This window comes from Podarcis tiliguerta (assembly GCF_965153285.1).
Source record: "Podarcis tiliguerta genome assembly, chromosome: 7".
Taxonomy (NCBI): domain Eukaryota; kingdom Metazoa; phylum Chordata; class Lepidosauria; order Squamata; family Lacertidae; genus Podarcis; species Podarcis tiliguerta.
Genome location: NC_139540.1, coordinates 44,773,456 through 44,785,710, shown reverse-complemented (window position 1 = coordinate 44,785,710; position 12,255 = coordinate 44,773,456). Strand labels below are relative to the sequence as shown.

Genomic DNA, 12,255 nt, shown 5'->3' with positions numbered 1-12,255 from the left:
CCCTTCTTATCCTGGATAAAACGTTGCATACTTTTCGTTGAAAATAACTGCCTAAATATCTTCTCCTACCATCACTTAAATGCAGGCCTCTTGTCTTTTTTTAAATAATGCTTTCTAGACATTAAACCAAAAGTGGAAGAGCTGGACAAAGAATTGATGCAACGTTACACCCAGAATGGAATTTTGGATTTTTCTGCTAGCCAAATAATTAATGAAATGGAAGAAGATGAGGAGGATGAAGACATGTCTGATTCCAATAGTCCACCAATCCCATATTCACAAAACCCTGCCCCAGAAGGGTCTTGCACTACTGATGGTTGGTTTAAGCCTTACTTATCTAAGACTTAACTTGAATTAGAATGTTTCTTTTGCAAAAGGCTACACATAGCCAGTTATGATAGCATTAATGTATAGCATTTTCCCGAAGGATAGCCATAGTAGTCTGTTACAGCAAAAGCAACAGAGTTGTGTGTCATCTTGGAGTTAGCAATGCAATTATGTAAATGTCTACTTCAAAGTTCTACTAAGTTCAACAGGCTTACTCCTGAGTAAATAGATATAGGATTTCCATCTCGCATAATAATTTTCTTAGTTTTCAAGTTGCCACAAAACTCTGAATTGCATTAATTTAATGTATGCAGCTGTGATTCTGTGCTCAGTTACATGCCCAGGCTTTCCATTGAGTCTGAATGAGCTTTTGTTGTATGTAAAGTAGGTGCAAAATGTTTTGATCTTTTTGTAATTCATACGACTTTGAATTGCTAGCAATAATTGTGACAGTTGACGTTGTATTGCTTGAGGCTATTTTAGTGCCCATAGTAGCAGGGCCAGCCTGCCCATGAGGCAAGGTGAGGTGGCAGGAACTGCAGGTGGAGCAAATCCGTTTCCAAGGAATGTATTGCTATTTAAAGCTGGGAAATGCTTTAACAAGAAGACTTTAATAGGCTTTAGTGAGCATTTGTAATATTCCTGTAAAATTATAAATGAAATTAATATCTATGGACAGCTTCTTTATAACCAAGGCTGCCTTAGTTTGTGACTTTCTGGAGTGTTGCAATAAGATGTGGGCAAATGCTGTTTTTTCCCCTTACCCACACACCTTTGTTCAGTTTCCCATCACCTTAATAGCTGCTGGTTTCATGATTAGTGTCCTTAACAGAGCATCCAGGATATGTGTCAAGCACAAATAATACCAGTCAAGTTGTTTGGTTGTAAACTGCCATTTTTCTGCACTGTGTGAGAGCTGACACCTTAATTTCAGCACCAATTAGGTAGCCAGGTATTTAATACCTGATCAGCTGCTGTGAAGTTAAAAGTGGAAGAGACTGTGAATTCCAATTCTTATGCAGATCTTGGTGGGTAATTTCTTATGCCTTAGCTTAAAGCAGCACAATAACAGGTCTGTACCCCACAGAGGGGATGTTAATTGTTAGTGTTAAGAAAAGAGGAGTGGGGAGTGGAGAAAGGGATGCAATCTTTGCTTTACACAGCATCAGTGCTTTTGTTTTATTTTCACAGCTGTGTTGGCCAAACTCCTTTCCTTTTAGCATATGAGTTCTGTGAGGTTTTTATTTTATTTTAGATGAGGTGATTGTAGAATGCAGTCTCTCATTGGCTAAAAAACAGGCACTGACTTTTTTTTGGAAAGACAGAAATATTTTAGCAATTTGTTCATTCTTAATGTCTTTATCATTTTGCTTTATCATTAACGTGTTGCTTTGCATTACTGAAGTGTTCAGCAAACTTTTCCGGTGTGTTTTCGCAAGGCCTGGGGAAGTAACAGTCATGTTTGCAGAATACACTGAGGGATTTAGTATTTCAGTGCTCCACCCTGGAGGCAAAGATTCATACATTGAGTGGTGACCCCTTGAAATTTACATAAGGTGCTACTTCACTTCATCATCCCTCCACAGATTTTTGTGTGTGTATCAAGTCCCGATGAAATAAGTGGCAAAGTTCAAGTACATTGTGTATTGTAAAGTGTTTAAAATAATAATAATTCCCATTTGAATTCATTTATTATAGAATTTATTAATTGTTTTCCATAAGGGATGGCAAAACAATATCCAAAAAGGCGGAGGAATCCTTTAAAACAAGAACAAATAATAAAATCTATATATATACCAGTAGTAAAATTCAAGGTATTTGACAATGGACATGGCTATATAATGGTAACTGTAACCATGTGGAAGTTTAATTATTCAGTTGCTTACAAGTTAATTTTAAATTCTATATTCCATGCCTTTAAAGTCGACCAACAAATGTAAACATTCAAGAACCAATGCTTGTCTTTTCAAAAGATGTTTGTTAATGACTGAGAGGACTTTAGAGCCCTTAACCTTAAGGGAGCTGGGCATGTTTAGCCTGGAGAAGAGGAGGTTAAGGGGTGATATGATAGCCATGTTCAAATATATAAAAGGATGTCACATAGAGGAGGGAGAAAGGTTGTTTTCTGCTGCTCCAGAGAAACGGACACGGAGTAATGGATCCAAACTACAAGAAAGAAGATTCCACCTAAACATTAGGAAGAACTTCCTGACAGTAAGAGCTGTTCGACAGTGGAATTTGCTGCCAAGGAGTGTGGTGGAGTCTCCTTCTTTGGAGGTCTTTAAGCAGAGGCTTGACAACCATATGTCAGGAGTGGTCTGATGGTGGTTCCTGCTTGGAAGGGGGTTGGACTCGATGGCCCCGGTGGTCTCTTCCAACTCTATGATTCTATGATTCTAACCTTACATTCTGGATATCATGATTGGTTTAGTTCAGTGGTTCACAATTAGCTAAGTACTGCAACCCCCCTGTTTGTCAAAAGTCAAGCAATGGACCCCCTACTTTTGAAAATTTCAATATCTCTGTTGTAGTTTTTGTTATGTGAATGGTGGTTCAGACCCCTGAGACGGTTATGCAGACTTCCAGGGGTCCATGGGCAACCAATTTGGAACCACTGGTCTAGATGGTGTACATGCATTCAATGTAACCATGGATAGTATAAATGTGTATGCCCCTTGTGAATGTAAGCATATTGCCATCAGTCAGTTATATTGGACAAAATAGGTAATAAACACCTGCTGTCAGTTACATTGTTTGCGATCTAGCAAAAGTTCACTCCAATAGCATACTCCTCAGATCACTGGGATTCAAATCAAACTGTGTCCCATCAACTTCAATAGGTTTTAAGCAAGAATTTTTTTTTAAGATACATTTTTAAATATAGTTTTTATTAAACTTTTTTGTGCTGCAAAACAAACAGGTAAACAGAGAAAAGTGTATCTACACTCTCCACTTTCAATTCATTGTCTTTTTCAAAGTTCGTTTCCATTTAGTGAGATACATTGTTGTCATAGATATCTTGCATTTGGGGGAAAGGGGGAGGGGCACTTTTTCAGATAATAATTTATACTACTACTAATAATTTATTATTAATACCCCGCCCATCTCGCTGAGCTTCCGCAGCCACTCTGGGTGGCTCCCAATCGAGTGCCAAAAACAATATAGCATTAAACATTAAAAACTTTCTTAAATAGGGCTGCCTTCAGATGTCTTAGATTAAATAATTTGTGAAACAGAAAGGAAAGGTGGTTGTGTTGATCCGTAAGGGAAAAAATCCATGTTCAGGCCTAATAAAGATAGATAGCCTGGCCATAGTTTTACACACAATTTGAGATTACTCTTGTTAAACTGTGGGGGGTGTTGATTCAGTTGCTCTTGGGGCAACCCCATCTGCATTTCTTTAGAAGAAAATGTAAGATTTTTTTTACTTCAGAGAAGTAGATTTGCATTCCTTAATGATTTCTTGCTTTGAGCTAACACTGACATTCCTGGTCCAAAATGCTATTGTCTTTGCTAAGACAATACCAGAAGTGCAAACAAACTCTGAGTACTTAAGGAAAATAACAATGAACTCTGCATTAAAACAACAACCACTAATGGTTTGTGTCAGCTAAAATGGAACAGGTTGCCTAGCCTCAGAACTGTTCAAATGTTAACTGTTGAGGATATCATTAAATGCTGTAACTCTTATATTCTTGGGAGTTCAGAGGCCAGGTTTAAGCTTCAGCTGTAGATACAAAATAAACAAAAGCTCACATATATTTAATCTTTAATTTCTAGTTATGTAAATATATGTGAGCTGGTCTGGGAGCTTTTTATTGACCGCAGACCAGAGTAAGAATGCTTTGAGTAAAGTAATAAATATATTTGGTGTATTTTCTCTTGGAATGATGCATTTAATTTGAACATGCTTGTTTTTCTTTCTATTACATATTTCCCCTCCCTCTTACCTAAAATGTCCCAAGTAGGAAGGGATATCTATCCATTGTAAAGAGTTGTAGCATGCTGCAGTTCTGTCACTGTACCCAGTGTATTGCATGGGCGTAAGCAGATCAAGTAAATCAATAAAAATACTTATCTAGCTAAGGTTCTGCCCCAACCCCCGAAGTCTGCCCCTTATCATAAATCAGGCATAGGCAAACTTGGCCCTCCAGATGGTTTGGGACTACAACTCCCATCATCCCTGACCACTGGTCCTGTTAGCTAGGGATGATGGGAGTTGTAGTCCCAAAACATCTGGAGGGCCGAGTTTGCCTATGCCTGTCATAAATCCTGGCTTCGCCCATAGTGTATTGTCAACTGTTTTAAGTCCTGCGCTATTCTCTTTGCTGATTCTTCATGTGAATGTTTTAATCTACCCTTAGATAAAGTAAATCTACCAATGGGGATAAATTTACAGCTTCTTCTGACCAGGAAGACCAGAAGCTGTTTTTCAGCTGTTTCTACCTTCTAACGGGGTAGCAAACAGCTACCCTTTAGTTGTTACTGGACTACAGCACCCATAATCCCTGACCATTAGCGTTTCTGGTTGGAGCATTGCAATGAAAATCTAGTATTAGTAGAGCTTACACAAGTAAACATATATTACTATTCTTTCCTAAATGGAGAAGACATTGTTGGCAAGGATGAGTTTTTTGGGTTTTTTAAACCACAAAATTAACAATACTTAACTGTTGTAGATGTAATAGAATAGAATCAACATTTGAAAATCAGGTTGTTGTTGTTGGTGTTGTTGTTGTTGTTGTTGGTGGTGGTGGTGGTGTTGTTGGTGTTGTTGTTATTTCTTACCTACTTACCTACTCTTCATCCAGAATAGGCTACAACAATTTAAGAATACAATAATAAAATCAGGTAAAACTACAATCACAACAGAATAGTGTATATCCTAAAAAATAAACCTCAGGAGACAAAGTCCAGGGTAAAGAGGGAACATCTTCAGCATAGGCCAAAAAGTGCATAATGAAGGTGCCAGATGCACATCCGTGGGGACGGGAGATATTCCACAGGTTAGGGCCTTGGTCATATACAACCCTGAACTTCTGAGAGCCGTGGAACTAGGGGCAGCTCTCCTCACCCCTACTGCTGATCATAATAGCAGAGAATCTTTTGTGCTGATAAAAGCTTCTTGCAGACAGGTTCGGGGAGCCTTTGTTCACATACTATGCAATACAATATTTGAACTTTCAAGAGTTAATACTCATTCAGGCACACCCACATACCGTGGAATAATGATGATAGCAAATAAGACATCAAAGCTGCTTGCTTATCACTTGTGGTATTTGTTTCCCTTATCAGTCATCTCTGGGTAATTCTGGTAATGGCAATGCTCTTTATATAACACAGCAGTAATCACTACTGTAAGTCCCAGCAAGAACTCTGAGACAGTATCTTCAATAACAGCTGTCAAAGATAACTCTGAATGTGTGCATAACTTTATTTAACTTCAGATATTTATATCCCAACTCATCACAAACCTTTGAGTCAACTTACAATATATAAAAACATAGGAAAATTAAATATAAACAACACTATAGTCAGTTTGATTCCCTCCTCCGGAAAAATGGATTTTAAAAAATTGTGTCCTTTGGAAAGATGATAGTTGCAAATAATAAATATTCAGGATTGTAACCCCAATTTATGGGAAATAAAAACCTGGGGACATATTTCGATATCGCTAAAATTTCCAGTAGAAATATTGGTTTAAAAGGCAAAACAAGTCTGCTTCATTGCCAGTAGCTATCACCCTACAATTCAGTGGGTCAGACTGAATTGTAAAGGGAGAGAGAAAGGGGCCTGTACTCTTTCTTTGCGCCTGCCTTGCCTGCCTCTGAGATACACTGAGAAAACCTCACTGTTAATTTATCAACAGGTTTTTCACAAAAAATGTGGAATAAAATTTAATAGCACAAATATTACTGTATTTCATGGTAGTTGCTTAACACACAAACTGCTATCTTCTGTCACAGGTCTACATTTGTTTCATAAATTACTAATTTGTCTAGTGCCCTTTGTCCATAGACTTTATCGGGCTTGGTGAAATATTGAACCAGGTCAGGCAGTGGCGTAGCGTGGGTTGTCAGCACCCGGGGCAAGGCAAGTAATTTGCGCCCCCTAACCTGGGGCAAGGCAAGTAATTTGCGCCCCCCGCTGCCCTGTCCCTCCCCCAGATAGTCCCTCGCTCTCTCTCCACCGCACCGCACGCCTGGCACCCCCCCCCTCCACAGTGGGCGGCGACCCGGCGGCTCGGATCGGATTCGCACAGCCAGCACTGCAGTGAGAGAGAGTGAGTGAGCCAGGTAGGGGCAGAGAGCTGCGAGTGCGAGCGCCCCCCCCCCCAGATGTTGCGCCCGGTGCGGCCGGCCCCCCCTGCACCCCCCACGCTACGCCACTGAGGGCAGGCAATTGTTTCATGAGATCTTTTGCATGGAGGGTGTGGCACTATTAGGCTTAGTTGTTCTCCTTAGTTGCTCTGAGTAAGTGGAACAAGACGACAGTAAATCACTTGTAGATATTTCATGATGTATTATTTCTTTTCAGGTTTTTGTCAAGCAGGCAAAGATTTGAGGTTAGTTTCGCTGTGTATGGAACAGATCGATATCCCAGCAGGATTCCTGTTAGTAGGAGCCAAGTCTCCAAACCTTCCCGAGCACATTCTAGTCTGTGCTGTTGACAAGAGGTTTTTGCCAGATGACCAGGGAAAAAATGCACTTTTAGGTAAAAGGTTTTCATTAATTATTCTTCATGTTTTATGATAAATGTATAATTGACCAAAGCTTTGGGTTAATGGTAGGCTAGGCCAATTCAGTACATGGATTTCTCACCGGAATATGCAGACATTTGTTTTTAAAGCTTTTTATAAACAAAGCATGAATCCAGTTTTTCAATTTTAATATCATTAAAGCAAGCGTGGGGAGCCTCTAACTATCCAGATGTCATTAGACCAACTCCCATCAGCCCTAGCCAGCATGGCCAATGGTCAGGTATGATGAGAGTTGTAGTCCACCACCATCTGGAAGATAAGAGGTTTCTTACACTTGTGTAAGATTTCCCAAATCCTCAAAATATCCTGCAGTCCTGTACCTACTTAACCTGGTTTTAAGCCCATGGAAATCGGTGGGACTGACTTTTGAGCACACATGTAAAAGATTGCCCTGATTGTTTCTCATACTTGCCACAGAAGTCCATGCCCCATTATGTGCAGCCCATTGTCTGTTGACCAGAGGTTTAAATAACCACTTTCTGCTTAATAGGGGCAGCAAGCAATTGCCCCAGATGAGTGTTTCAGCTCTTGGGTGGAGTTTCTCTAGGCTAGGATCAGGTTTATCAACTGAGGATAGGGGTGATTCAGTAGAGCCTATTTGTGACAGGAATGTAGAATCTGAGATAGTCCAAGGCCAGAGACAGGAATTTGGTTTGCTGGACACAGAGGGAAGACAAGGGCTCTGGAGTCTGGAACACGCTGGACAAGTATTTTGACCCATGGGAAAGATGATGCTTGGATAGGAGCTCCAGGTCTTCATGACATGTTGCTCAGACTGGGACATCAGTTATACAGAGAAGAATTGCATGTTGTTGGAATCTGGGTGGTGGTGGTACCCACTTTTTGCTAACTCAGAAACCACCAGCTTCTAATTTCTTACACCAGGGGTCTCTCCAGATATTGTTGGACTGCAGCTCCCCACAAGGTGCCTACTTCAAACCATGGTTTATGAGGCTGGTTTGTTTAAATAAACCATAGAAATATTAACCACAGATCGGGGTTCAGATAACATGCTAGACTGAGTTTAGTGGAAATCAGAAGCAAATACCCTTGAGCTCCTTCTCAAAGTTGCAGTGGAGAAGGAGAGTTGGGGAACCTGCAACACCAAGGTTGGCTGCCTGAACACAACAATTGTTTTTGTTGTTCGGAAAATTCACTGATGTATGCACAACAGTTGTATTTTCCATGTAATGTGTGGAGCCTTCTTCAGCTCCTGCCTTAGCAGCATGCCCATTTTCTCTTCTTGCCAGATGGCACTTCTCTCAGAAGACGGAGTGGCAAGAAAGCTATACAAATACTTGAAATAAACAAAGAAATTAAAAAATTGTCCAGTAGCACCTTAGAGACCAACTAAGTTTGTTCTGGGTATAAGCTTTCGTGTGCATGCATTTTTTTATTTTATTTATTTATTTCGACTGTGTCAGACCAGCACAGCTACCACCTGAATAGAAATACTTCTTTGCATACTCAGTTTGCCTTCCACAAATGAATAAATTTGCACATACCCTTTGCATCCTACATGCATTTTAAGCTGTCACTTGATTTTCTCCCCTCATCAGCATCTTGAGGTTTTATTAAAACATGTAAAGACAAATTCCGCATGTGTGGCCTGTCCCATTTTCAGAACTACATTCTTGGTTCCCCCTACATCAGCTTGTCTGGGGGTGGTTTGGAAATCCTACAGCCCTAAATTCCATCCTATCTGTGCCTTGGCTTGCTCTGAGCTGGAGTGCTGGCTGTTCTTATAAGGCACTCCATGTCCAATCATTTTGAGGAATGGAGGCAAGAAATTGGCTGTTTCCAGAGTTTTCTTACATTTCATATGCACCAAGCTTCAAGTTTCTATATTGAAACCCACAATGAATGTGTGAGCTGGTTTGGCAATGTTTTCCAAATATCCTTACATAAATTATAAATATTACTTCTTGAATAGCTTATAGATAACAGGGCTGAGCAATTCACCAGACCCTTCTGATTGAGCTGTGGGGTTTTAGAAACCTCATAAATTTTCTGCTTAATTCAACAAAAAGTGAATTTCTAGTCGTTACAGAAGAATTAGGTTTGATATGGTGGTGGTACAAATTCCCAAGGACTGGATGCAAGCAAGGATGAAAGAGTATCCCCACACAAATGTGGTTCACGATTTCAAGTTCTGAACCAAATTTTTCTACATCTGGGAGCATAATAATGTAATATTTTCAAATATTCAAATTTCAAATAATAACACTGCTGACCACATTAGTTGTGGTCATTGTAGCTTGCCTTCTGTCAGATTCAAGAAATAAAACATGAACTGTTGATTAGGCAGCTAAAACAACCCTAGCTCATGGCTCATGTGTTGTGTGGGTCCTGCTGTTGAACACGTTGTCTAAACGCAGATTATAATCACCAGGGGACTATGTTTAGGAGATGGTTTTGTTACACCTCACTGGCCGATTGTCATTTGCCTTCTGTCGTCATGCAAAGTCCTCTTTGAAATCAGTAGGAAATCTACAATGGGTCAAGGATAATATATAGCCCTAACTTTATACAGTAGAGCCCAATTAAAGATGTAATTTAGGCCACCTTGCGAAACTAGTTTGACCTTATGACCTTTCTTCCCAAGTCTTTTATGTTTAGAAGAGATTACAGTACTCTTTGGAGTGCTGAGCTTTCAACTTCTGTTTCAATGGTACTAAGTGCCTTGCCTCAAATATTTACTTATTTATGTCCTGTCAGAACCCCCTGTAAAAGGGAAAAGTCTGCTGTGAAAACATTACTTCTTACATCAGGGAATTCTGTGGACTAGAGAATATTGATTTCTCTCTCCCATCCACTGTAACTACTTTAAATCCTTTTTCCACATAAAATAAATCCAAGGGAAACCAAGGCAGCATTAACAGAAAACTTGAGATGAACATTGGGTTCTGGGTAGAAAATAAGATCTTTGCATTCTAAAGCTGGCAAAGAAATATTGTTTTGTGGAAGGATACTGAGGATCTTAATAGAACTATCTGCTCCTCCTAATACTGTAGTGTTGATCTTCTAGAATGTACAAGTACAGGTGGAATCAAGGCTGGTGATACCTGGGGAGTAATGATGAAGCTAGATGTCTCTCTTATCTTTTGTTTGTTCTTCAAGCTATTTGTGTGCAACTGGGAATATATTTGTTTCCAAGCAGGAATCTGGTGCATACAGTTAGTAGAAGCAAAATGAAGAGTTGGGATGGAATTGTTTTACTTCACAGAATATATTGGGAAGGATTTGATCTGTATTTTCTCTCCCCACCGCTCCTCAGGTTTTTCTGGGAACTGTATAGGCTGTGGAGAAAGAGGATTTCGATATTTCACTGAATTTTCCAACCACATTAACTTGAAGCTCACCACTCAGCCAAAGAAGCAGAAGCACTTAAAGTACTACCTAGTAAGGAGCTCCCAAGGTGTGCTGTCAAAGGGACCTTTAATATGCTGGAAAGGTAACAAGCATCCTGTTAGATACATACCCTTTATTTTGGTTTAGAGAACTTTAAATGTAGCTTGACTAAATAGTAAGTTGCTGGAACCCGCCCCCCCTTTTAAGGGAACAAATTCACACTTAACATTTCTGGGTGAAGACCCAGAAACATAATAAGATGCCCTGAAAGTTTGCTATCCCTGCATGATTGTTTGCATACGTCCATGAACAACTGCTGCAGAAATATTCAGAACAATTGATGACAATGTAGTAAGTGAAAGTATTTGATAGACTAGTTCAATATTTCCTAACCTGGTATGATCCAGATGTTTTGGAATGCAATTTCTATCACTCCCAGCCAGCATGGTCAATGGGGATCTATTGTCCAGAACATATGAGGGGCACCAAGTTGAGGAAGACTGAGCTACAACTTCAGCTCAGGTTAGAGTTTAGAGCTCAGTTTAAAGGAAGAAGAGCATCATGTTAACAACAACAACACCTTTTCTGATACCTGTTCATAAATATTTATTATGTTTTTATCTCACCCTTCCAACAAAGCATTCAGAGCAGCTAAGATGGTTTCCTTTCTTTATTCTCATAACAACCCTGTGCAGTAGGTTAGGCTGAGAGAGAGTAGCCACATTGACATGGTTTACTGTGATGTGCACATGTTGGAACAATGTTCTCCTTGGGCTCACATACTCCACGTGACCAGGACGAGAACTTTTGCAGCATCTGCTCTCAGTTTCCTTTAATCTCAGTTTGTGTGTGTGTGTGTGTGTGTTGTCTAGACAAGAGTTAGTGATAAACCACAGCCTGATAGACACAATAAACTGATAGAGATTAAAGGAAGCTGAAATTAGATGCTACCAATGTCCTCCTCCAAGCTGCATTGGAGGAGAGAAGGAACCTGGGCTCGTTCTAGCTCATTCGTGTTATGCCAAACCATGTTTTAGTGTCAGGTGCAACACAGTTGGTGTGTGCCTGAGACCATTCCTTGTACTTCATGGCTGACTATAGTTAGGTTTTAAGACCCAGGCCCTCCCCATTTGCAGTTTAACACTCTTTTCAACAACACACACTGGCCTTCACTAAACGAACACTAAGAGCTTTGTGAAAACTGCGGAAATCAAAAATTTGGTCAATGTTAATAGAAAGATCAGCTTCAGCACAAAGAGCCTGAAGTCAAATAATGTGTTTCAAGAACATTTGACAGTGATGGGCATAGATGGACCTATGCCAGAATTTAAACTTTTTCATTTTGCTTTGTGATTGCCTGAGAGATGAGATCAGAGAGAACAAGCACCCTGGGCTAATATTAGCCAGTCCTCTGGATGTTTACAAAAGGCTTTCAATTAGCCAGCCATGCAGTGGAATTTCCTAGTTGTCATAATATTCCTGGTTGTGTGCAATTGCACTTAGTGTTGCTACTCCCTCAACTTCCTGCTCTGTCCCCACATGTGGCTTTCAAAAAGCATTGAGTCTATAACTCTGTGCTTTATTGCATTCCTTCCCTGGTGCAACATCCTAGGTGTTTTTCTGCACACAAGGAAAACACTGGTTTTGCAGTTATGCAGAAGCCCTTTCTTTTGTTGCTAGACATTTTTTAAAAATTACTTTTGACTTGCATAATATACCACGGAATGGTGGTGTTATTTGGATTGGTACTGAGCTCTCTTTGTGCGAAGATGTTCTCTCTCTTAAATCACTCTTGAGTTTCCCTATCAAAGCAGAAG

The 12,255-nt window shown here is 39.9% G+C and overlaps 1 protein-coding gene across 32 annotated transcripts in view; it reads left to right on the top strand.

The window, feature by feature from the left end:
- Window positions 1-12,255, top strand: part of GREB1L (GREB1 like retinoic acid receptor coactivator) — a 153,837-nt gene that overhangs the window by 84,457 nt on the left and 57,125 nt on the right. For 26 of the 32 annotated variants that reach the window (XM_083451520.1, XM_083451518.1, XM_083451515.1 and 23 more), the window contains 3 exons: window positions 119-316; window positions 6,865-7,041; window positions 10,365-10,541. In XM_083451520.1, the coding sequence (XP_083307646.1) occupies window positions 119-316; window positions 6,865-7,041; window positions 10,365-10,541 (552 nt within the window). Of the gene's footprint in view, window positions 1-118; window positions 317-5,218; window positions 6,378-6,720; window positions 7,042-10,364; window positions 10,542-12,255 lie in introns of those variants that run through there. The other 6 variants (XM_083451526.1, XM_083451523.1, XM_083451521.1 and 3 more) reach the window with 2 other exon arrangements.